Here is a 26,351-nt window from a genome sequence, read left to right as displayed (position 1 = left end):
ATCTTTTGTCCTTGAATATTTTTTATTAATTTATTCCAAAGTTTTTATTGGTTTTGGCTTCTCTGTTGCTTCAGTGGGATGCCTTTTAAATTTGACCAGATTTTTTTTTTAAGTAGTTGAACCTCTGGGAAAATATCATATTTTATAATCTGTAATACTAGCTTTCTAAACTGTCTCTTCAGTATGCCTGCCTCCCTAAACTAACAAGCTGTAGTTCTTTTTTTTTTTTTTTTTAAGATTTTATTAGAGAGAGACAGAGTGCAAGAGAGTGAGTGGGAGTGGGGGCTACGTAGCGGGTGGGGAGAAGGGCAAAGGGAGAAGCCGCCTTCCCCACACCCCCCACGTGGGGCTGGATCCCAGGATGCTGGGATCATGACCTGAGCCAAAAGCAGACCTTTAACAGACTGAGCCACCCAGGCGCCCGTACAAGCTGCAATTCCTGCCGTCCTTAGGACAAATCAGGTAATGGTTGCCTCCTGACAGCTATTTTTTTTTTTTTTTTTGACATGGAATGTTAGAAATTTCTTTATTCTTACTTATTTTTATTTTTATTTTTTTATTTTTTATTTTTTAAAGATTTTATTTATTTATTTGAGAGAGAGAGAATGAGAGATAGAGAGCACGAGAGGGAAGAGGGTCAGAGGGAGAAGCAGGCTCCCTGCCGAGCAGGGAGCCCGATGCGGGACTCGATCCTGGGACTCCAGGATCATGACCTGAGCCGAAGGCAGTCGCTTAACCAACTGAGCCACCCAGGCGCCCCCTTACTTATTTTTATTAAGCACCAGCTTAATGCTGCAGAAAATTTCAAATCACCCATTCTTCCCTCCGCCACCCAAATTCTTGATAAAGAGCTCTTCAAGTGAAGACACGCTCTCTTCTCTCTTCTCTATAAAATTTTATCAAATAAAGGCAAATAATTGTGTACATCTTGCTGTAAAATGCTGCCCACGGCTGTGGAAAGTGTCTGCCCAGGCTCCTTTCACTGTCCAGGTCCTGAAAGACTCTTGTTTATGAACTGTCTCTTCACAAAGCAAGTTCACCACTTGCTAGGTTTATCATTCTGAGGGCCAGAAACTTTCACAAAGTCTCAGTCCAGTCTCTTGTCTCAGTTGCTGTTAAGTAGGCCCTCATTACCTCATCTTCCTGTTTGTTTGCAGGCTTGGCATAAATTGCATTAAGTGGAAAACCAGGCTCTCCAGGAATGGGAAAATTAGTGATTCCCAGCGTATACATTTCTTTTTCACCTTGGCTTTTGGAATTGCACTTTTGGAGTTTCTTTAGACACTCAGAAATGTAGAGAGTTATATGTATCAAGGTTCTATCAGCTTCATTCTTAATCTCATAGTTTTTGAAGAAGACATTGGCCTTAAAGTAATAGATGGCTTCATCCACAATATCTGTATCTTTTGTCTCTCTAGGAGCAGGTCCCTTGTACTGACTTCTGATAGGCAACGGTGCCATGTTTCCAATGAGTTTGGTGTCAGGGTCCGTGAGAGAAGAGTGGTAAGCTGGCATCTTGGTGGCGCCCGTATTTCAAGCTAGACGAGGAGGTTGGGGCAGTAGTTATTATTCTTTAGTGACTGAGTACAAATTACAACAAATTTCTGATGAAGACGACAATGCATTGCTGACCAAAATTAGATATGAACACAAATATAAAATTTCAACTATTTAAGTATGACATTTGGGCAGCTTTTTATTAAGTGGAAGGAACAAACCTCTAATTATAAAAGTTTCACAGGCCATGCATGTGACAGTCTGCCCAGCCTCCTTAGATCATTTATATGATTTATTTATTGCACTTGGGATTCTAGGATCTTCTCCTGCCACCATGAGCTGTCCTTATGCCCAAACCTATTTTATCCCAAGTTGACTTGCTAAAAGCGGCTACTATTCATTAAGATTCTTTTTTTTTTTGTTACATAAATTAACCCATTTATTATAGGCTAGTAATGTTTCAAATGGTGAAGCTTCTACTGGTCTTTCAACTCCTTCAGTCTTCTGATAGCCGACTTTACTGTGACAGCAGAAGTGGTGTTGTAGGTCCAAGCGCCACCAGCGACGGTTTTCATGCAGGAGCCACAATGCCAGATCCCCACAGCTCGTCTTTTCATCTTTGTTTTGCCACAGAAGGAGCAAGTGTACTTGGCGTGCAGGCTTATTTCAATCTTCTTCACCATTTTCCTGAGGGAGGCACCACAACGGGTCCCGTATTTACCCACGATTCCGACCTTCTTGGTGCGTTTAGCCATCTCGTCTATTCAGTAAGATTCTATTATGTGAGATCCAAATGTGTGTTACAGCAAAGAGGTGGAGTTGATTTTTAGTTAGATCTGGCCATGTCTAAACTCTTTGGGGACTTGGACTACATGATAGGGCTTCCTGGTATGTGTGCCTGGATGTGTGTGCGTGTGTTTTGGAGGGCTTCTTTGTTGTGGGAGCTCCGTGACAGGAGGAAGTGGTCATGATTTCAGCAAACCTGTAACACTGTTCTAAAATCTTTTACAGAAATCTTTTACAGTATCCCTTTTTCAAGAAGTATACTTTATCAAGTACTTCAGTATATCTTACATTGTAATTTTGTAGATGTCTGCTGAGGTGCTATTACTTGATAGATTCTAAGATCAGAATTTTGGGGGAGCATGGTAATTCAGATTTAAGAAGAAATAATGTCATCGCTAATATTGGAAGTATCCATTCCAGTTGTTAATTTGAGGTCATTAAGTACTAAGCAAGATTATAAGGTGGGCCCTTACCATATTTTAGAGAGGAAAAAAATAAAGTTCATTAAGAACCATTCATTTAAATACAAACGATATAAATTATAATTATAAATTTTTGTATTAAAACAGCTTGAACCTTTGCTTTTCACACATAATGTGCTACATATTCTCTCAACCTTAGTAAAATATTTGTTTAAGCATTCTATGATACAGAGATTTTCTAGGCCAAATTAGTGTGGCTTGTTTGGGTATATTATGAAATAGTACAGACACACTAAAAGGCATAAAGAGTAATACATTATCCATGTACCTAACATTCTACTTAAGAAACGAAAATTCTACCAACATAATTGGCCCATGTACTTCTCTCTAATTGCATAATCCTTCCTTTGCCTCAGAAATAACAATTATCTCCTTTTAAACATAATCAAAGCTATGTTTTTGAACTTTAATATAAGTGGTGGGGTACTGTGACTCTCCTGCAACTTGCTTTTTTTTTTTTCATTTGCCGTAATATTTTTGAGATTCATTTATGTTGATGCATAGGTCCATTCATTTTTGCTGCTTGTACTCTTCCACTGTATGCCATAATTTCCTTATCTCTTCTGTTGACAGACATGTTGTTTCCAGTCTTTGCAGTTAATTAACAGTGTTCTTCATATGCACGTATTTCACAGATTCCCTAGGGTACCTTTGAAAATTGCTGGGTCAAAAGATACCTGTTGGGGATGCCCGCCTTCCCTGATTAAATTCTCATTGCTTTACACAGTTCCTTGCCAACACTAGGTATTATCAGATTTTTTTTAAGATTGTTTGGTGAGTGATAGGTCTCATCTTGAATTTCTCTGATTACTAGTGAGGTTGGACATCCTTTCTAATGTGTCGTATTACAGGTATTTTTTCCTAGTAAAATTGTATATTATGGCTGAAAATTATTATGTAAAGTTGAAAGTACCATGAAGTAGTTACTACAAGATAGAAATATACCATAATTGTATCTTTAGAACATTGGCAACTTTGCAGATTTTTTGGGAGGAAATGATTTGGTTTCCGTTAGCATATTAAGAGCATGGACTTGGGAATTAACTGATGCTTGAAACCTGGCTGCATTGTTTTTTGTTTTTTGTTTTTAAGAGGGGAAGGGAAGGGCAGAGGAGGAGGGAGAGAGATTTGTCATTTTGTGCCAATCAGGACATTAGTGACTATGACAGAGCTGTCTAGGGTCACAGTGGATAGGTGGGAGTAACCTTGGGACCCCTGTGGGTGCCCGGGCTCTGACCTGGGTTTGGGGACTGTCAGTAACCATATGATGTGGGAGAGATGGCTGGGTGCCCTGGAGGTCATGGTGGAAAGGCAGGCTTGTAGATTATTGTGAATTTATTTTATTTAGACTGTTCTCATGTCTCTTACCACAGGAATTTCTCCACATGGCTTCCAAAGAGGTGACCATTACAGTTCGCCTCGTTCGTTCATTTGAGCATCGCAATTTCAAGCCTATAGTATATCATGGAGTTAATTTGGACCAAACTACAAAGGAATTTATAGTATTTCTAAAGCAAGGTATGAGATGTCTTAGTCATTTTGCTTTATTAGTATTTTGAAAAAATAGTTGACTATTACATGGATGGTAATCTTTTAAAAATACTTTGAAATATTAATCTAGTAGGTCAGCTCCTGTTCTGTTCCTTGGCATCAGCCTGAAGTACCTTCCCGAGGCTCATTTAGCACTGTGTATACCCACCTCAGGAATTATTACCCTCATGTTTGGCTTCTACCTTTTTTCCCTCCTTTTTAAATTTTTTATTATTTGTTATTTTAAAAAATTTTTAAAAGATTTTATTTATTTGAGAGAGTGAGAGAGAGCATGGTGGGGGGAAGGGGCAGAGGGAGAAGCAGGCTCCCCACAGAACAGGGAACCCAACATGGGACTCGATCCCAGGACCCTGGGATCATGACCTGAGCCTAAGGCAGATGTTTAACCATCTGAGCCACCCAGGCACCCACTTTTTTTTTTTAATTAAAAAAAGATTAAGATCTAGGTTTTCTTATAATGGGTTTATGTATTTGGAGGTTGATTAACAAGGGAATGCAATGTAGCCAATTGTGTTACCTGGCTGAGCACACAGAGGGCCTCACGGGGAGCAAGCTAGGAAGGTGACAGGCCTCTGTACGGCCAGAAAATCATGAGAGCTGTTGGTCACTGAGATCACAGAAATGACAACCAGACCAACTGGTGCTATTTTATCATTTCGAGCTTAAAATTCAATAGGTATGAAGTGAGCTTGCTTTTTCCCCAAAGATTTTATTTATTTATTTGTCAGAGAGCAAGAGAGAGCGAGCGCACAAGCAGGGGGAGCAGCAGACAGAGGGAAAGGGAGGCTCCCAACGTGGGACTCGATCCCAGGACCCTGGGATCATTACCTGAGCCAAAGGCAGACGGCTTAACTGACTGAACCACCCAAGTGTCCCAAGTGAAGGCTTTTGATAGGACCTCGATGGGTTTCTAAACCCTGTTTTTTTGTTTTTTTCCCCCAAAGATTATTTATTTATCTGACAGAGAGAGAGGGAACACAAGCAGGGGAGTGGGAGAAGCAGGCTCCCCGCGGAGCAGGGGGAGCCCGATGCGGGGCTCGGTCCCAGGACCCTGGGATCATGACCTGAGCCGAAGGCAGCCGCTTAACCAACTGAGCCACCCAGGTGCCCTCTAACCCCTGTTTTTAATTATTGAAGTGTTCCAATCATCAACATTTGATAAAACATCTAGAATGAGCTTTGGTTATTTTAATTGAAATGTAATTTACATATGGTGTACAGATTATAGTTCCATGAGTTTTGACAAATACAGTGCTTTATATCCATCTTAATTTTTTTTTTTTACTTTGACATACTTTTAGACACAGAAAAGTTGCAAAAATAGGACAAAGAATTCCAACTTTGGGTAGTTTTACTGCTCAGTATTACCTGAGTAGGGAGTAGGCAAGGTAGGCGACCTATACAGAAGACAGACCGCTCAGTCTCCCTTGTAGTGACTGTTAAAAGATTTCATAAGGAGAACATCATTACTCCTTAAAGTAACTGTAGGCTGACATATGGAGCATATGTTGTTATTGCTGTGTTCTTAATTGTTAGGGGGAAATTGAGAGTTGGTACTAAGATATTGCCAATTACAGAGTGTCTTGCTTTTGAAAAGATAACACTAGAAGCATATTTGGATTTTGAAATAAAAACAAATCCCTGTATTTCTTATTTTGAAATCTTTATGCATATTATGAATTTTATAGTGTTTCTTAGTATTGTCGTAGTAAGTGCTACGATGTTCTTGGTACAGTGCAGGATAAGTTCTTCTCAAAGCCCTTGAGAATGAGGTATAATCTTCAGCTGCTGCAGTGGTAGGGGAAAATGTACTGTTCCCCTCCACCACCCCCACTGATTCCACCCCCCACCCCCCGCCCCGGGTCACTGTGCTCCTCTCTTCCCAGATACCTTTGGTGCTTTCCCCATCAGAGTAGTAGTACGGATCACAGCTAGATGCTCAGCCCTGCCTGTCCACATCTTTCACCTGTGTTGGTAATAACATAACTGCTACTTGTTTTAATTGTATGTGTGGCAAATGTGTCCCACTGACTAAAAGGTGAACTTTTGGGGTGCGGGTTCTTTTGACTTGTGGGCTCTGTGCCCAAGCCTATCTGATTGGAGGCACTGTGGAACTTCTCTGAAAGGGTGGTGGGCCACATATCTACCTTTTGTAATTTTGTACATAACAAAGACCAAAGAGTTTATTTTGGGGGAATTTTTCAAGTTAATGAGCAAAGCAGGGGAAGTGTTAGAGGGAGAGGGAGAAGCAGACTCCCTGCTGAGCGTGGAACCCGATGTGGGACTCCATCCCAGGGCTCTGGGATCATGACGCGAGCTGAAGGCAGAAGCTTAACCAACTGAGCCACCCAGGTGCCCCTTATTTCATCCTTCTAAAGTAGGAACTGTTTTATCGCATTTTATAGGTGAAGAAACTAAGGAACAGAGAGGGTAAGAAACTTGCCTGAGGTTACATGGCTAATAAAAGGCAAAGCTGCAGTTCAACCCAGGCAGTTTAACTATATGTGTACTATTTTATTTATTTATTTATTTAAAGATTTTATTTATTCATTTGACAGAGACACAGCGAGAGAGGGAACACAAGCAGGGGGAGTGGGAGAGGGAGAAGCAGGCTTCCCGTGGAGCAGGGAGCCTGATGCAAGGCTTGATCCCAGGACCTTGGGATCATGACCCAAGCTGAAGGTAGACGTTTAACGACTGAGCCACCCAGGTGCCCCAACATTTAAAAAATTTTTTTAATTTAAATTCAGTTAATTAACATATAGTGTATTACTAGTTTCAGGGGTAGAGTTTAGTGATTCATCAGTTGCATATAACACCCAGTGCTCATTTCATCAAGTGCCCTCCTTAATGCCCATCACCCACCTCCCCTCCAGCAACTCTTAGTTTGTTTCCTATAGTTAAGAGTCTCTTATGGTAGGGGCGCCTGGGTGGCTCAGTCGTTAAGCGTCTGCCTTCGGCTCAGGTCATGATCCCAGGGTCCTGAGATCGAGCCCCCATCGGGCTCCGTGCTCAGCGGGAAGCCTGCTTCTCCCTCTCCCACTCCCCCTGCTTGTATTCCCTCTCTCGCTATCTCTCTCTCTGTCAAATAAATAAATAAAATCTTTAAAAAAAAAAAAAAGAGTCTCTTATGGTTTGTCTCCCTCTCTGTTTTTATCTAATTTTATTTTTCCTTCCTTTCCCCTAGGTTCATTTGTTTTGTTTCTTAAGTTCCACATATGCATGAAATCATATGGTATTTGTCTTTCTCTGATTGACTCTGCTTAGCATATGTACTCTTTTTTTTTTTAAATTTAGATTCAATTAGGCAACATACAGTGCATCCTGAGTTTCAGATGTAGTGTTCAATAATTCATCAGTTGCGTATAACACCCAGTGCTCATCACATCACAGCGCCCTCCTTAATGCCCATTACCCGGTTACCCCATTCTCCCACCCCCGCCCCTCCAGTAGCATGTATACTCTTACACACCACACTAAGTTGCCTCTCTTCTGTAAAGTAGCTGGTCCGTTGGGTGAATACTAGGAGAGTTTGTTTCTTTGTATCTGATGCTCCTGTCCACATTTTTCCCATTACTAATGTCTTACCTTAGTCTGCTACATTTATTGCAAGGAATGAGCCAATATTGAGTCATCATTAACTAGTCTATGGTTTCTTTTGGTTTCTGTAGTTTTTACCTAGTATCTTTATTCTGTTCCAGGATCTCTTCTAGAATTGCACACTACATTTAGTTGTCATGTCTCCCTAGGTTCCTCTGGGCCATATGGGATCCTCAGATCATCTTCCCTGCTTGACGGCTTTCACAATTTTGAGGAGCACTGGTCAAGCCTATTGTAGGACAGCCCTCTAGTGGAATTTGCCTGCTACATTTCTCGTGATTAAACTGGGGTTATGGGTTTTTGAGAGGGAGGCCACGAAGGTGAAGTGTCACTTTTATCCTGTCATATCGGGGACATGTACTTTCTACGTGATTATGATCATTGCCGTTAGATCACCCAGCTGTGGTAGTGTTAGCTTCTCCACTGTAAAGTTAGTCTCTCTCTTCATCTCGTACCCTTTGGAAGGCAGTCGCTGTGCACAGCTCACATACAGTTCAAGAGTGGGGAGTTCCGTTCCCCCTCCTTTATGGGGTAATATCTACATCATTTATTTGGAATTCTGCAGGGGACATTTTGTTTTGTTGTGCAAACTCTTCTGGCTCTGCCCGCTGGGGACCTTGAGTTGTCTTCTGTGCCCCTTCTCTCTGTGTGCTTGTGTTGAGTACTTTCTCACTTTCTGGTGCTATAAGATGCTTCAGGCTCATCTTGTTTATATCCTGCCCCAGTCCCAGAATCAGCCATTTCTCAGTTCCTGAGAGCCAGATCTGGGTGCTAGCTGGGCTCACTACTCCTAGGGTATTGTTTTTTAAAGCTCTCTCAGCTGGAAGAGCAAAGAAATAGATCACCCTGTACACATACACCTATCTATGAGTATTTTCATGTCACCATCTGTATCTGTAGGTTAAACATGAGTCCTTCCTGATGTTTTCCAGTCCATTCCAACATGTATCCTTTTGGCTTCCTCCCCTTGTGTATTTATATTCCTACCCTAAGTGAGGAGTCTGGCTCCCATCATCTGCCATCCATTTACTTAATTTTTTAATTCCAGTATACATAGTCATTAATCTGTACCCTCTGGGAAGCAACTTGATATTAACTAGAAGTCAACACTTTGGTGCAGTTCCTTTTGCCTTAGATTTAAAAAATGTCTTCATTGCCACAGTTACTGATGTCAGCAGCTTTTCCTCCACTGCCCTCAGGAAGGTTGTTTCATACATTTGCAATACGTCTAGATTCTCTTGTCATCGTCTGTATTCTCGTCCTCCTGAAAGGTGGTGTTTTGTTTTTTTTTTTTTATTTGCATACATTGAAGTTCACTCTTTGTGCTGTAAAGTTCTGCGGGTTTCAACAAATGAGTAATGTTGTGTCACATTACACTGCCATACAGAATAGTTTCACTGCCATAAAAATCCTCCATGCTTCACCTCTTCATCCTCCCCTGCAAGCCCCAGGCAACCGCTGATCTCTTTACTGTATCTAGTTTTGCTTTTTCGAGGATATCATGTGCTTGGATTTGCAAAATATGTAGCCTTTGCAGACTGGTTTCTTTCACTTAGAAACATGTATTTAAGGTTCCACTGTATCTTTTCTTCTTTTTTTTTTTCCTTTTTTTTCCTTTTTAAAGATTTTATTTATTTGACAGAGATAGCAAGAGCAGGAACCCAGGCAGGGGGAGTGGGAGAGGGAGAAGCAGGCTCCCCGCCAAGCAGGAAGCCCGATTTGGGGCTCGATCCCAGGACTCTGGGATCATGACCTGAGCTGAAGGCAGATGCTTAACGAATGAGCCACCGAGGCGCCCCTCCACTGTATCTTTTCATGGCACATCCTGTCTTCCTAATTTCCTTTAATCTGGAACAGCCCCCCACCTTTTGTCTGTCATTGTATTGATTTTTTTTTTTTTTTTTTAAATCCAAGTCCATGTTCTTATAGACTGTCCTAAAGTCTGGATTTATTTGCTTGTTTTCTTGTGATTAGATTCAGGTTAAACATTTTTGGCTAGACTATTCTGTAGGTTGCAGGTCAACGAGCTATGACAAGCTAAGACTGACCTGCTACCTGTTTCTATAAATGAAGTTTCTTGGACCACAGCCACAGTTGTGACCTGGACTGTATGTCACACAAAACCTAAAATGTTGACTAGCACGCCTTTACATAAATAGTTTGCTGAAACTGATGGAGGTGATTCCTTCCTGTTGCATCACATCAGGAAGTGCTTGATGTTGCTTTGCCCTGTTATCTGTCATAAAATTTCAGTCATTTGGTTAAGGCATTCTCTACCAGATTTCTCTGTTGTAAGAGTATCTTTCTGATTAATAAGTAGTGTATGGAGTGATAAACATTGAGACCATTCACATATCAGGTTTCCAGGAGTTTTAGTATCTCTTGATGATCCTTATTTGAATCATTGATGTTTACAAAACTCAGGATTTTTCTTCCTCTGTGAGTCCTTCTACGTTTATTATTTCGCATTCTGCCGTAAAGAAGCAGTCCTCCGGTGCCCCTCTCTTTTAGAAAGGAACAGGGTAATTTTGCAGTAGCAAAGTCACAGCGCATTATCGCCTTATCACAAAGGGACTCCTCCTTCAGTGTTGTGTTGAGGGAGTGTTCTCTTGTTTGTAACTATAAAATGTACTGTAGATTCTTTAGTTTAAATATTTAACTCTATAAACTTAAAACACAAACTAACACTCTATTATTCTCTGTGGCTGTGACCTATGGAATGAGAGTATAACAATAAAGGGGATATGTTACATGAGGGGCAGTCAGTGGTTATCTCTAGGAGGGGGGTATAAGGGGACTAGGGAAAGACATGTTATATTTAATAAAAAATAGTAAAGTGTCTGAAGCAGTCATGACAATATAGTAAATGTGGTTGGTGGGTTAAATGAATTTTGTTCTATTCACCACACTTTTTTTTTAAATTTAGTTTTTAGAGAGAGCGAGCAAGCAGGGGGGCTGGGGGCCAAAGGGGAGGGAGAGAGAATCTTAATCAGGCTCTGTTTGTGCTCAGTGTGGAGCCCAACACGGGGCTTCATCCCATGACCCTGAAACCACAACCTGAGCTGAAACCAAAAGTCAGAAGCTTAACTGACTGAGCCACCCAGGTGCCCCTATTCTCCACACTTTTTATGTTTAGATTATTTCATAATTAAAGTGAAAAGCATCTTGATAGATCTTAACCTTGGAATCTTACTATAATATCAGACAAGACCCCTTATTAGGTTATAATGTTGGCACATTGTTCTGATTAGTGGTGGGGATTTGGTATTCTTGCTCATACAGATTAGTCACTAAATTAGTCAATTTCTTTTTTTCCTGTAGGTGTTAGTGCTTTCCTAAAAGTCTTTAAATGTAGAGCTAGCACCTAAAAATAAGTTACAAATTGTATCCCTTCTATTTTTAGAGGCTTTACCAAGAGGTAAAGAATTATTTTATTGCCCATCAATATTTTAATAATGTTCAAAACTTTATTGATCTTTACACTGAAATGTGATTTAACGTTTCAGACTTTTTCTTTTAAAGATTTTTATTTATTTATTCATGAGAGACAGAGAGAGAAAGAGAGAGGCAGAGGCAGAGGGAGAAACAGGCTCTCCACTGAGCAGGGAGCCCGATGCAGGACTCAATCCCAGGACCCTGGGATCATGACTTGATGAAGGCAAACACTTAACCATCTGAGCCACCCAGGCGCCCAGCATTTCAGACTTCTTTTGTGGCATCCTAACTGCCAGCAGTATATTTATTAAATTACCTTATTTTACTAATTAATTTTTCTATGGATGCCTTTTATGGTGACCTAAATGAACGAGTAAAGTTAGTGGTTACCTTTTTGTGAACTTTGCAGTAATGAAATATTAAATTGATTTTTTTGCAGAATTCATCTTGTAATCCCACAGTCTTCTGTAAAGGTTCATTAGGTCTCAAAGTTAAGTTCAAAGGTGGGGAAAGATAAAATTAAAGGAAAACTCTGTGCAAAGTGGGAAATACTTTCCAGAATGTAATAGATATGCCACAGATTTTCCTTTCAGCCCAGGTGAACAACAGGGACTGAACTTTCTCTTCCATCTGAAACAACTGAAAAAACTATGCAAGATTTATGAAACAGTGGTTTTCAGATATTGGACATGAGGGAGCACAAGACAGTGGTCCCTGGAATAGGAGAAACAAGATGGAGAGAGTCTTTAGGCCACAGAGCAGGGTAAGGGAAATGCAGGTAGAACTTGGTTAGTTCCATGAGTTCAGTAGTCAAAGCTGGCAGTCTGGAGTGGAGCTTGGAGAGTTCATAGAACAGAGAACTGGCACGGAGAGGGCTGTACAGAGAGAACACTCCGAACATTTGCAGAGTGTCTTTGAAGATTTGCAGAATGTGTATCTTCAATTGAATACAGTCAGCACAAGTGTGTGAGGAAACTACCAGAGGCCAGGTAAAGAACAACCTGATGTAAGCAGAAGGCAAAATGCTCAGAGCTCATATAGGCCTGGGACTAGTTTTTTTTTTTTTTTTTTTTTTTCCATACCAGCCAGAGTGGAGGACCTTGTGATTTATAGGTTATCAGGCAGAGTATTTAGAAGGGTATTGCTGAATTGTAAGGCAGAATGAACCCTAGAGTGAATTCTACCCTGCTGTCACCTAACAAAGCTCAAAAGCAAGACTCAAAAGGATCTAACAGTTTCCAAGTAATTTAACCAAAGCTCAGAATGTTTATAGAAATACACAAATATCCAGCACTCAAAAGAGATAAGATTCACAATGACCTGCATCAAATCAGAACTTACCAGGCATGCAAAGAAGCAAGAAAATATGAACCATAATTAAGAGAGAAATCAATCAATTGAAGCCAGCCCAGAAATGTTGCAGATAACAGAATTAGTAGACAAGGACAATCAGAAGTTATTATAAACTATATTGCAAATATTCAAGAAGGTAGAAGGACAATTGAACCATGTTAGAGATGGAGGATAGGAAAAAAAAACCCAAATGGAACTAGAGATGAAAAATATGAATTTGAGATGGATATGCCCTGAGTAGGATTAACGTGTAGATCAGATGGGGCAGAGGAAAAGATCGGTAAGCTTGAAAACAAAGCAACAAAAGCCATCTAAAAGCATAGACAAAAGACTGAAAGAAAAATAAATAGAGCAGTAGAGAGGGGTGGGACAACTTCCACTAGCCAAATATACGTGCAATTGGAGGCCATGAGGATGGGAGCTGGAACAGGGGGACAGAAGACATATTTGAAGAAATGGTTGAAAATTTTACAGATGTGATGAAAACTATAAACCCACATATTGAAGCAGTTCAGCAAATCCCCAAGCAAAAGAAACATGAAGAAAGCTACACAAAGGCATATTTAATCAAATTGCTTATAGCTGGTGATAAAGAGAAAATCTTAAAAGCAGCTGGGGGATAAAAAAACACACACATACATGAGGAGGAACAAGTATGAAGGACATCAGACTTCTCATCAGAATCAATCCATGTCAGAAGATAGTGGAGCGGGGCGCCTGGGTGGCTCAGTCAGTTAAGCGACTGCTTTCGGCTCAGGTCATGATCCCGGGGTCCTGGGATCGAGCCCCGCATCGGGCTCCTTGCTCTGCAGGGAGCCTGCTTCTCCCTCTCCTCCCCACTTGTGCTGTCTCTCACTATCTCTGTCTCTCTCTCTCTCTCTCTCAAATAAATAAATAAAATCTAAAAAGAAAAAAAAATTAAAAAAAAAAAAAAGATAGTGGAGCGACATCTTTAAAATATTGAAAGAAAATCAGTCTAGGATTCTATTCCCGTCTTTCAGAAACGGAGGCATAATAAGACTTTAGACATACAAAAGCTGAGAGAGTCCATCACCAGGAGACCTGAACTATAGGAAATGCTAAAGGACCTTCTTCCAACAGAAGGGAAATGATACCAGATAGAAATTTGGAGGCACACAAAGAAATGAAGAGCACAGGAAATGGTAAACATGGGTAAATATGAACGCCTTTTTTTTTAATTTTATAGTTTTTCTTCAAATATATTTCATAAGGAAAAACAGTAACAGTGTGTTGTGGGGTTAATGGAAAATACATGCACTAGCACAAAGGCTGGGAGGGGAGAAATGGAAGCATAAGATTCTTTCACTATAAAGTGTTAGAGTATCACTTGGAGGTAGAATGATAAGATAAAGATATTTACTACAGACTTTAAAGCAACTGCATGTGTAGGCACACACAGCTCCCCTAACAGTTATAGATAATATGCCAACAAATGTGTTAAAATGGAATCATAAAAAATTGTCAAATAGGCCAATCCAAAAGAAGGTAGAAGAGGAAATAACACATGGACAGAACAAAACAAAACCCAAATAGCAAAGTGGTAGGTTTAAATCCAATCATATTAATAATCACATTAAATGTAAATGGTCTGAACACCCTAATTAAATGACAGACATATAACAGGAAGTCCTAAATTATATGTTGCCTATAAGAAATGCACTTTAAATATGAAGATAAAAATCAGTTAAAGGTAAAAGGATGAAAAAATTATACCATGCTAATACCAATCAAAAGAAAGCTGGAGCGGCTGTAGTAATATCAGATAGAGTAGATTTCAGAGTAAAGTATATTACTAGGGATAAAGACTATCATTTTATAATGGTAAGGCATCGGTTAAGATGACATAATGATTCTAAATGCTTATGCACCTGACACAACAGAACTTCAAAAATATGTGGTCAAAACTAACAGAACTGCAAAGAAAAATAGATGACTCTTCAATCCCTGGGAGACTGCAACATTGCTCCCTCAATAATTGATGGAACAAGTAGATAGAAAGTCAGTAAGTATACAAAAAACTTGAACAACACTCTTGACCAAAGTGACATTTATAGAACACTCCACCAAACAACATAATACACATTCCTCTCAAGTGCACATAGAACATTTACCAAGAGACTATATTTCAATCCATAAAACAAGCCATGACAAATGGAAAAGGACTAAATTCCTATAATGTATGTTTTCTGACTACAGTGGAGTTAGAAATCAATGACAGAAGAATCTCTGGAAAATTCTGAAATATTTGGAAACCAAATGGCGTACTTCTGAATAACCTGTATGTAAACGCAGAGATCAAAAGAGTATTATGAACTGAATAAAAATGAATACACAGCTTTTCAAAGTTTGTGGGAAGCAGGTAAAACAGTACTTATAGGAATATTTATAGGACTAGAAATGTCTAAATTAAAAAAAAGAAGAGGTCTCAAATTACTGATTTCAGCTTCTCTGTTGAGAAAGTAGAAAAAGAAAAGTAAATTAAATCCAAAGTAAGCAGAATAAAAGAAATCATAAAGATTATAGTAGATAATGGAAAACCACAGAGAAAGTCAAAAATCAGCCGTACCTGATTCTTTGAAATCCATGAAATTAATAAAGCTGTAGCTGGACTGATTGGAAAAAATAAAAGAGAGAAGATACAAATTATCGGTATCAATGGTGAGAGTTGTTACATTACTACAGAATCGCTACAAATACTAAAAGAATAACAAGGGAATACATTAAACAACTTTATGCCATAAATATGTTATCCCAGGACAGTGGACAAGTTCCTTGAAACACCCAAACTACCGAAGCCCACTAACAGACAACCTGAATAATTCTGTATTTTAAAATGAGCAGTAGTTAAAACACATTTCCACACAGGAAACTCCAGTCCCAGTTCCAGTCATTGGTGAATTCTACCATATATTTAAGGAAGAAATAATCCCAATTCTACAGAAAGTCTTCCATAAAACTCAAGAGGAGGAAATATTTATCAGAAAGTATTATTTTCTGAGGCCAGCCTTACCCTGATATCAAAATCAGAGAATGTAATTAGAAGAAAAAAACAGCTACCAAAACCAACATCTTTCACACAAAGAGATACAGTATTTAAAGAAGAATATATTATGACCATATGGAGTTTACCTTAGGAATGCGAGGATGGTTTACTATCAAAAATCAGTGGGGGCGCCTGGGTGGCTTAGTCGGTTAAGCATCTGCCTTTGGCTCAGGCCATGATCCCAGGATCCTAGGATTGAGCCCCATGTCTGGCTCTCTGCTCAGCAGGGAGCCTCCTTCTCCCTCTGCTGCTCCTCCTCCTTGTGCTCTCTCTCTGTCAAATAAATAAAATCTTGAAAAAAAAAATGTAAAAACAACAAAAAGCAATCAATGTAGTTCATTATATGGATAGATGAAGGAAGGAAAACCAGATGAATCTCTCAGTAGATAAAGACAAAATCCAGCATCCATTCCTGTTAGAAACTCTCAGCAAAGTAAGAATAGAAGGGAATTTATTCTACCTGGTTAAGGGTATCTATGAAAAATGGACCTCCAGCATCAGACTTAATGGTGGAAGACTGGGTGCTTTCCTCCTAAGATTAGGAACCAGGCAGGGGTGTCTGCTCATAATCACTTCTATTCAACACTGAGCTGGAAGTTCTAGCCAATTTATTGAGGCAAGAAAAAGAAATAAAAGGTATCCCTATTAGAAAGGAAAAAGTAAAATTGCCATTATTCACTGGTGACGTGATTACCTACATAATCTATTATGATTTTATTATGATTATAAAATCCTGCAGAATCTATAAAAACTATAATCGAGGCTTAAGGAAGTTGTAGGATATAAGACTAATATACAAAAATCAATTGTGTTACTAATACGGCTGGAAAATTACAAAAAACCTTTTATAATAGCATCACAAAGTATGAAATGGAATACATTTGCTAGAGTGTAAGACTTTTGCACTGAAGACTCTTAAAACATCACTGAGAAAACTTTTAAAAGACCAAAATAAATGGAGATACCTTGTGTCTGTGGGTCAGAAAAAATATGGTGAAGAGGTCATGTCTCCTCAAAATGATGTATAGCTTCCAATCAAAATCTCAGCACACTTCCTCTCTTCATAAATATATACATAATTATATACTCTACAGTTTAGAAATAAGTTACTCTATTCTAAAATTTATAAGGAAAGTTAAAAAGACCTATGATGTGGGAAACAAAGGCAGAAGAAAAATTATAAAATATCCTTATTGCCTACAGCCCATTACAAGTCCTTGAAACAGGCAGAGTGACATTCCTCTAGGGACTCAACTGCCTCAATGTTAATACTTTGCTAAGGGCAAAAGACAATCCTAGCACACCCCCCCACCCCAGGATCCTGTAAGTCTACTTTAACATATAAAAATTCCTTCAGAAATTTCCTTTATCTCTAAACCCCCCAAGATACGTATTATTTATCTCTAAACCCCCCAAGTTGCGTGTTGGCAATCATCCCCCCCAAACATATGGCCCACCGATATACATCTCAAGGGTCTCATGACTTAGGTTTTATTAGACGGTCATAAATGACCTTTTCCCAACAATAGTTAACCCCCTCAAGGTCCTGGAAACCTCGCTTCCAAATTCCTTAGAGACTTAAACTGTAACCCCCTCCCAACTTGAAAGTACATAATGGGCCACTCCTCATGACCCCGGTGTAGCTCCTCCTGCCCACGGGTCCTGTCCCTGCGCTTTCATAAAATCACCTTTTTGCACCAAAGACGTCTCAAGAATTCTTTCTTGGCCATCGGCTTTGAACCCTAATGTTCTATCTACATCAACCTGTAGTTAAAATAACTCACAAAAAAGAAGAAAAAAGTTGTAGGAATTACACTGATCACATGACTTAGTACTATAAAGCTACATCAACCAAGACATTGTGTGTGGTATTGATATATAGATGACATATCAATGAAAACCAGTGCAGAAACAGACCTACACTTACATGTATATTCAGTTGATTTTTGACCAAGGTGTTTTTGGGGGAAGAGGTGATCTTTCCAAAAAAAGGTGCTGGAACAATTGGATAGCCATATGCAAATAAATGAACCTCAGCTCTTACTTCGTACCCTATGCCAAAATAACTCAAAATTGGTCAAGATGTAAATGTAAATATAAAAGCAGAAACTATATAAAAGAAAACACAGAAGAAAATGCTAAAGACTTTGATTTTGGAAAAATGTCTTAAATACAGCACAGTGAGCACAAACTGTAAAAGACTAGTCAGGCTTCATCAAAATGAAAAAGTTTGCTTTTCAAAATACACTGTTAAGAAAATGAAAAGACAAGCCATGGACTTGGAGAAAGTATTTGTAGAACATCCAACCAAAGACTTGTGCCTAGAAAACAACAAAAAAAAATCCCTTCCAACTACATAGGCAGGACCTAACCCCATTAAAAAGTGCTAAAAGATCTGAACAAACACTTGAGCAAAGAAGATATGTCATACTCACCATCGTTAGTCTAGTGAAGTGCAAGTTAAAGTCATGGTGAGAGGCACCTGGGTGGCTCAGTCGTTAAGCATCTGCCTAGAAAAACACATTTCGTAATTCAGATGTGTGGGTTTTTAAGAAAGTTTTATTTATGGATAATACATGCATGTAGTTTTAAGGTCAGAACATAAAAGAAAATCAGTAAAAACTCTCCTTTCCGCTTCTGTTCTCTGACCAGTACACCGTGCTCTCCCCTACCCCATGAACATATAAGCAAATACAAACATATGCTTACTTTCCCCCCATTTTCCTCAAAAGGTCGCTTACTTTAAAAATAATGGTCTGGGCCTTGCCGCCATCATGAACGACACAGTAACTATCCGGACCAGCAAGTTCATGACTAACTGACTACTTCAGCGGAAACAGATGGTCATTGATGTTCTTCACCCTGGAAAGGCAACGGTACCTAAGACAGAAATTCGGGAAAAACTAGCCAAAATGTACAAGACCACACCAGATGTCATATTTGTGTTTGGATTCAGAACCCATTTTGGTGGTGGCAGGACAACCGGCTTTGGCATGATTTATGATTCTTTGGATTATGCAAAGAAAAATGAACCCAAACACAGACTTGCAAGACATGGCCTGTATGAGAAGAAAAAGACATCAAGAAAACAGTGAAAGGAACGTAAGAACAGAATGAAGAAAATCAGGGGGACTGCAAAAGCCAACGTTGGTGCTGGCAAAAAGTGAGCTGGAGATTGGACAACAGAAGGAGTAAAGATGCTGCAGTGGCTTTATCTGTGGTGGTTGTGCAGATTTTTCATGAGAGGATCAATAAACTAAGAATGTTAAAAAAATAAATAAATAAAAATAATGGTCTGCTTTATGCTTTCCTTTACCTTTAACATACCTTGAAGATATTACTAGAGCACCCTTGTATGTATGTTATATTACATACACGTGTGAGAATGTATGTCTGTGATCAATTCTTGGAGTGGAATTTCTAGGTCAGAGGGTATATGCATATGTAATTTTCATACATATCAAATTGCCCTCTGACGTACATACCTCAGGTCATGGTCCCAGGGTCCTGGCGTTGAGCCCTGCATCGGGCTCTCTGCTAGGCAGGAAGTCTGCTTCTCCCTCTCCCACTCCCCCTACTTATGTTCCCTCTCTCAATGTCTCTCTCTCTCTAATAAATAAATAAAATCTTTAAAAAAATTATTTAAAAAATATAAAGTCATGGTGAGAACACAGCACTCCCACTGAAATGGCTAGAATTAAAAAGGTTTATTAATTAAAACCCCAGTTTTGGCTAGGATGTGGAAGAACTGGAACTCTGATAGGCCACTGGTAGGAATGTAAAGAGGAACCACTTTAGAAGATGAGTTGGCAGTTTCTTAAAAGGGTAAACCAACCCCTACCATTCCACTTTTGGGTGAAATGCAAGTGCACGTCCGCATATGACTACCTGCAGCCTTATTTGTTGTAGCACAAAATGAGAAGCCACCTCTTTTGCCTCTTTCGTAAGGAAGGTGTTTAGTTTTTGTCTCTTCCTCCTCAGGCCTTTTTATATGTTTGTGCACCAAAATTCTTATCTCACCAAATGGGTTGAATGGCTGGTGTCTTTCTGCCATTGCAGAAGAGAACCCCTTCTCCTTGTTGCAGAATGGGAAGATTGGATTCTAGCCCTAACTCTGACACCCTGGGCCAACCAGGACCTCGGAGTTCTTAACTGCCAAATGAAAGGCTTAAGTTATATTTATTCATTCACGAATATTTTTGACCACCTGACATGTGCCCAGCACTCTTTTGGGTACTGGTAACACAATGAAAATCGGCTACAGTCCCTGCCCTCATGGAACCAGTTATCTAATAACCTATGTTGTGGCAGACACGGTCTTCAGTTTCAGGAGCTGTGGCCTACTGTCTTAATCTCAAGGAATTTATGAATTAGTAAGGAAGGGAGACCAACATAACAGAACTACTGTTGTAAGGAATGTTATGAAGGAAACCGTTCGAGGGGAGACCCACCCTCAGCAGGGCCTGCAGGGGAGGCCTCTCGGTGGAGTGGCACTTGAGCTGACATCCAAAGGAAGAAAGAGAGTGCTGTCATTTGCCTTCACTGTCTCTTCTCTCAGAAGTCCAGACTGAATGGAAGACAGTGATTTGATTTCTTCGAATGTAGGCACCTCTAACTGTGAGCACTTTCACGGGGCCCTCTGTTCCTTGCCTCACACCTTCACAGTGTTTCATTGTCTTGTTCAGGAACTCTAAGTGCTAATAAATTAAACAGATCTAACATTTGAAATTCTGTTTTAAAAAGAATATTTAATTTGTTTTTGTTTTGTTTTCTTTGCTGAGTTAGAGTTACATTGTAGGTTATCTGAATTTTGGTAAGAGTAATAACACTCATCTAGATCATTGGTTTCCATTACAGGCCTGAATGAGTTCTCAGGTTCATGTGCTGACTGAATGTCACCTAATAGAAAATAATATCTCACACAGGAATGTTATATATTTTGAATGTACATAGATGCTGTTGTATTTAATAAAATGACAATTCATTTAATAATGTTACTGAATTCTTAGTTCAGCTAGTAACAGCTCAACATTTCCTCAGTGGTTCCATTGTTTTAGATGACCGCTGATTTTTGATGGCATGTTAGCTTCATTTTGTGTTCTATCAAATTTTTCAAAGTAGCTTGGTCTAGAGATCTGGAGAACGTAACAAAAGACTGCATATACTACAGGTGTCTACGTGAATATAATAAAAATAATCTTTCTCTTATAGATATTCCTTTAAGGACCAACCTGCCACCACCATTCAGAAATTATAAATATGGTAACTAATTTTACTTATTATTTAAAAACGTATATTAATATAATTTTACGTTAGTTTTATGTTGATAGCAATTTGAATTTGGTTTTCAAAAATGAGTTTACTATCTGTAAGTAAAAACCAATATGGAAATTTATTTAGGAATATAGGAATCCTGGTGTATCAGTGAAGTAAATTGTAATAGTGTATGGAAGTGGCCTATTTATGAGGAACAAATAACATGTTTGGCAAACGATGTCTAAAATGAATTTCTTTGGTAACCAGGAAAGAAAAATGATTTCAGACTAGGAATTAAAAGAAGAGATTAAACATTTTAAATGCCAATAACTTAAGCATAGTATATAGTAATTTTGCATATTGCAGGGGTTGATTAAACAATGCAGTAATGAGGCAGGAAGTTGGGTTTCATTATTTGGTATAAAGATGGTATGGTTATTAACCTTCAGCATAGTGACACTCAGCAAACTTTGAGTTTGAGACCTCACTTGAAAATTATGATGCATCTAATTTCTGTTAATTGGTACAGACATTTTTTGAAGTATAAATTTTTTATTACCTTAGATCATTTTTTGGAGTGGCTTTTAATTCTGTTCCCATTTGGTAGAGCAACTTATGACCTAAAATACTTTGAAATCACAATCTTCACCGTGTGTATGCATTTTAATATCCAGAGACTAATTGTGAGGTCATAAGGGGTAGTCAAACAGAAGTTGAAGGCACTGAGTGGAAAGTACTTTGATTTATTGGGCTTAAAGAATTTACATACTAAATATTGAATAAGAGAAAGGAATAAAAAGCACAGTTAAGTAAATACAAAACTTCTCAATTCTGGCTTTCGTGGCTTTCAGAGTATAATGACTTGCAATATAACCTTAAACTTGAATCAACCTACAGATGCCATTTCCTTTTTGCATGGTGTGTGTGTGTGTGTGTGTGTGTGCACGCACGCACGTGCATGCATATGCATACATATTCCAACTTGTGTTCCATATAAGTCATTTTGAAAGATAAGTTTTAGATACTGAATGCATTAGAATATCTGACTGTTAATCATCACGGTGGTAGATAATGTACCTCTTATATTGTCCCACCTTATTAACACTGTTTTGTCTTAGGATTTGTATACTATTCAGGTGAATTGGCAGAAGAAATGAACACATTTAACTGTGAGATGAGAAATTAGAGAACCACTGGGGTTTTGATAGACTTTTCAGTGACCCAGTCTGGGTTTGGCTCTGTAACAATCTGCTGCTTTGTGTTCAAAAAGGAAGGCCAAACGTTACTTTCTCACCTGCCCTTGTCCTCCAATATTGCTACCTGCTCTGTGGGAATAGAACACATTGGGTGTTGGGGAGTGGAAAGGGTCTAGAGTCAGATTTCAGCTTTGTTGGTTGTTGTCCCCATGCCCTTGGGCAAAGGGCTGGCTCGCTGGCCAGACCACGGAGAGTCTGAGAGTTCTTAGGGCCCCTCCTCCTATCTAATTGACATCTACATCTATGACGGATTTATCCCGACCAGACTGTGTTCTAAAGCACATTGGATGTGGTCTTATTTTTAAATCCTGATCACCTAGACACTGTGCCTGTGTACATGACATGTACAGTGTCATGTGTACAGTAACTATGGGTGGCTATGCAGTGTGGAGTTGCTGATACTGTTTATTTCATAAGGCTGTGTGTGATTAAACCACACTTGTGTGAACACGTCAAATGCACCACAAATATATTTTTACTTTTTATTTTTTTTAAGATTTTATTTATTCATTTGAAAGAGACAGAGCACAAGCAGGGGGAGTGGCAGGCAGAGGGAGAAGCAGGCTCCCCGCTGAGCAAGGAACCTGTCGGTGGGGCCTAGGACCTGGAGATTGTGACCTGAGCCGAAGGCAGACGCTTAACCGCTTAACCGACTGAACCACCTAGGTGCCCCTATTCTTTTTATTTTTATGAGGTTACTTTCCTCAAGGAATTTGCACTTCAGGTACAATACCCACAGATGTTGTTTCTGTTAGTAATGAAGATTTTTTTTTTTTAAAGAAGTAAAAACAAGTGAAAGAGATTATTCAGCAAGGAAAAGGACATTATTAGTACAATATCTTTTGCTAGCTAGTTGTTTCCCTGACCCTCTTACCAAGTCTTACTAGTTTCTGTTGGAGGGAAAAATCTGAAAATTTCTGTTCAAATAATTTCTTATTCTGCTAAAAAAAAATGTGGCTTTCTTATTGTGGGTTTGCAGGACCCATTAGAGCAAGGATATTTCTAATAAAGGCTCATTAGCAAAATATGTAGAACATGACTAATATTTCGTAAGGTCAAACCACAGTTTTGCTTGTTGGTTGTAACAGACTTTAAGTAGGATCCTTTTAGTTAAAATACTGGCTTTTCTAACTTGTCTATAATAATAAACCAATATCTATCTATAATGAGAAAAAGGTAATAGGTAACTCAGAATAATAGATAATCCAAAAGCCAATTTGTTTATTTTCTTGCATACATTCTGAGCTTATTTTTAGCAATTGTGGTGTATTTACATTCCTAATATGCATTTTTTCACCTAGATTAGATTTATTTTTAGTTCTTAACGGTACATAGTTGCAGTCCTAGGATTAGGCTGACCTTGTGTTAAAAATTGCAATAGATAATTGAAAGTTGACTATTTAAAATAATGGGTAATTCAGTGCTGGTTCTTAACTGGGTAGCTATCCTATTCTTTCGTATTATTAGAACAGAGTTAAATCAGGGCCTGTTTTTTAAGTAGATCCTTTCATTTCATTTTACTATTGGAATTCTTTATTGAATCAAATGGCATGATTGATAGAAATGAATTTTAGTTTAAGGTTAAGAGTTTGTCCAGATATAATAATACATGTAATCATAATACATTAGTTGGATGGTTAGACAAAACTGAAGAATTGGAAACTTTCTGACTTGAATCCCATTAAATGCTGAGCCCCTGCTATAATTAAGAGCTCACTGATGCAGAGTCGGACTTCACCGAATGTGGAGAAATGACTTACTGGAAAAGCACAGCATAGCCTGACATCAAGATAAACAGATTAAGGAGCAAAGGAGGATTGAATAAAGCGGTTAGATGGTGTGAGCCTGTGCAGTGTTTGAAAACCAGGAGGCAAATACTGACATTCTTTGGGCATTAGCAGCCCTGCTCACATAACCAGTGAGCCTGAGCTCAGAGAGTGGTAGCAAGTTGTCAGGATAATCATTTGACTCCTGTCACTATATGTATTCTGAGAGATTACTAGGTTTTTTTGAACTGCTTATGTTAATGTCTGACATTTTTTACATTATTTGCTAATTATAGCCTTTTGCAACTCCAAAAAACAGGATCGAGTAATATCCACCTGTCTTCTATTCTAAGGGAAAATGTGCCAAGTTCATTGCAGGTTATGGCACCGAGTTGTGTGTGTCAAAGATGAAGGCTTTCAGATATCTTTAAACAGCAGTGACCTTTAAGGTGATGATATATAAAAGTAATTTTTTTTTTTTTTACTGTATACTAGATTTTTAAGTGAATGGATCATAAGGCAAGGACTTAAGTTTCTCAATTTCATAGCTGCACCCTCCTGTTTCATATTATTCAAATGAAGTTTTAAAATAATCTTTTATGAAGACTTCTTTTTTCTTTCAGATAAACTAAAGATTGTTCATCAAGCACATAAGGCAAAGGTACGTTTCATATGTACAGTAGTATCTGGCACATAGCGAGTAATCACTGTTGGCTGTCTCAGTGAATAAATGAATGAACACATGTACTTCTAAGATATTTCCCATTATAATAGCATTTTTTATTTTGTAAGTACCCTTTCTACAGCCATTAAGGAAAAAAAAAACCCCACTAAGCCCTTGTTAGTAGTAGATCCTTTAAAAAAGTGTTAATTTTTTAAAAAGTGTGCATGTTCTATATCAAGCAAATATTTAACGTAAAAATTAAATTTGCAAAAAAATGGTTTTTGAAGTTACTAATTCACAGGCGACAGCCATACCCTCATGCCATTTTCTTTGTAATCTCTGGTATACAGTTATTTGAAAGCTGATTGAGTTTATGGTGGGTATCTAGGACTAGAGAAGACAATGAAATCAGGTGAATTAAAAAATAAATGCTTGGGGCACCTGGGTGGCTCATTTGGTTAAGCATCTGCCTTTGGCTCAGGTCACGATCTCAGAGTCCTGGGATTGAGCCCTACATTAGGCTTCCTGCTCAGTGGGGAGTCTTCAAAATGCTAGTGAGGGTCATTCAGTTGTCCACACTCATTGAACTGAACTCCCCTTAAGATCTGTGCATTTTATTTATATGAAATTCTACCTGAATTTTTTTTTTTTTTTTTAAATTTTTTTTTTTTTAGAGAGTGAGAGAGAGAGAAGAGAGCCCCAGAGGGGGTAGGGTCAGAGGGAGAGGCAGACTCCCCGCCGAGCAGGGAGCCCGATGCGGGACTCGATCCCGGGACTCCAGGATCATGACCTGAGCCGGAGGCAGCCGCTTAACCGACTGAGCCACCCAGGCGCCCCGAAATTCTACCTGAATTTCACAAAACAATAGACATGCCAAAAGGGATCCAACATAAGACTTAAATGGAAATGCTTAGGGTATTTGGATGGGAAGATGCAACAGTATGAAGATGTCCATTTTTTCTTAGTTTACAAATTTAATGCCACCCCATATATATATATATGAATGAAAGAAGCTGATTATAAAACTAATATGCAAAAAATAAATAAGAATAGTTGGGAAAAGGAAGAAAAAGGGGAGTGACTAGCCCTGACATGTATTACCCATATTATTAAACTCTAGTAATTAAAACAGTGTGGTGCTGCCATATGAACTCTTAGGTCAATGGCACAGAATTAAAAGTCCAAAAATTGACCCAAATATATATCAGAATTTAGTATATAGTAAATATGACATTTTAAAGCTATGGAGAAAACATGAGGATTCAGTAAGTGTTACTGGGACAATTGGGAGACATCCAGAAAACAGTGAATTGAATCCATATCTTTTTTTTTTATGCCAAAATAAATACCCACTGGATTAATGACTTAAATGTGAAAATAAAGCTCACAGGTGAGGACAGAGGTGAAACCAACTGAACATGAGTAGATCATTTGTTCAAGCTGGGTGATGGGTGCGTGGAGGGTTCATTGTGCTGTTCTGTATGTTTGAAATTCTTCATAATTAAAAGCTTTAAAAAAATGAAATTGACAAAAACATTTGAAAAGAATGGGGAATTTTAAAATTAATCTTAGAGTGAAGGTCTTTCTAAGTGTGGTAGAAAACCCAGAAACCATAAAAAATTGATAATTTTACTTTAAACA

The 26,351-nt window shown here is 38.7% G+C and overlaps 1 protein-coding gene and 2 pseudogenes across 9 annotated transcripts in view; 2 read left to right on the top strand and 1 right to left on the bottom strand.

Moving 5' to 3' along the window:
• Positions 1–875: 875 nt before the first annotated feature.
• LOC112812541 (actin-related protein 2/3 complex subunit 3 pseudogene) lies at positions 876–1,515 on the bottom strand (annotated as a pseudogene).
• Positions 1,516–1,912: 397 nt separating this feature from the next.
• The window catches only part of CUNH2orf76 (chromosome unknown C2orf76 homolog), a 69,258-nt gene continuing 44,819 nt past the window's right edge, over positions 1,913–26,351 (top strand). For 6 of the 9 annotated variants that reach the window (XM_073884996.1, XM_073885003.1, XM_073884992.1 and 3 more), the window contains exons 1-4: positions 1,913–2,264; positions 4,139–4,283; positions 20,980–21,030; positions 24,670–24,707. In XM_073884996.1, the coding sequence (XP_073741097.1) occupies positions 1,953–2,264; positions 4,139–4,283; positions 20,980–21,030; positions 24,670–24,707 (546 nt within the window). In that variant the 5' untranslated portion in view covers positions 1,913–1,952. The remainder of the gene's footprint in view (positions 2,265–4,138; positions 4,284–20,979; positions 21,031–24,669; positions 24,708–26,351) is intronic. The other 3 variants (XM_073884998.1, XM_073885027.1, XM_073885000.1) reach the window with 2 other exon arrangements.
• On the top strand, positions 4,145–19,071 carry LOC112812575 (small ribosomal subunit protein eS24 pseudogene; annotated as a pseudogene).

This window comes from Callorhinus ursinus, unplaced genomic scaffold (genome assembly GCF_003265705.2).
Source record: "Callorhinus ursinus isolate GAN/ISIS: 27379988/994484 unplaced genomic scaffold, GSC_fseal_2.0 scaffold2, whole genome shotgun sequence".
Taxonomy (NCBI): Eukaryota; Metazoa; Chordata; class Mammalia; order Carnivora; family Otariidae; genus Callorhinus; species Callorhinus ursinus.
This window is presented reverse-complemented; position numbering and strand designations above follow the sequence as displayed.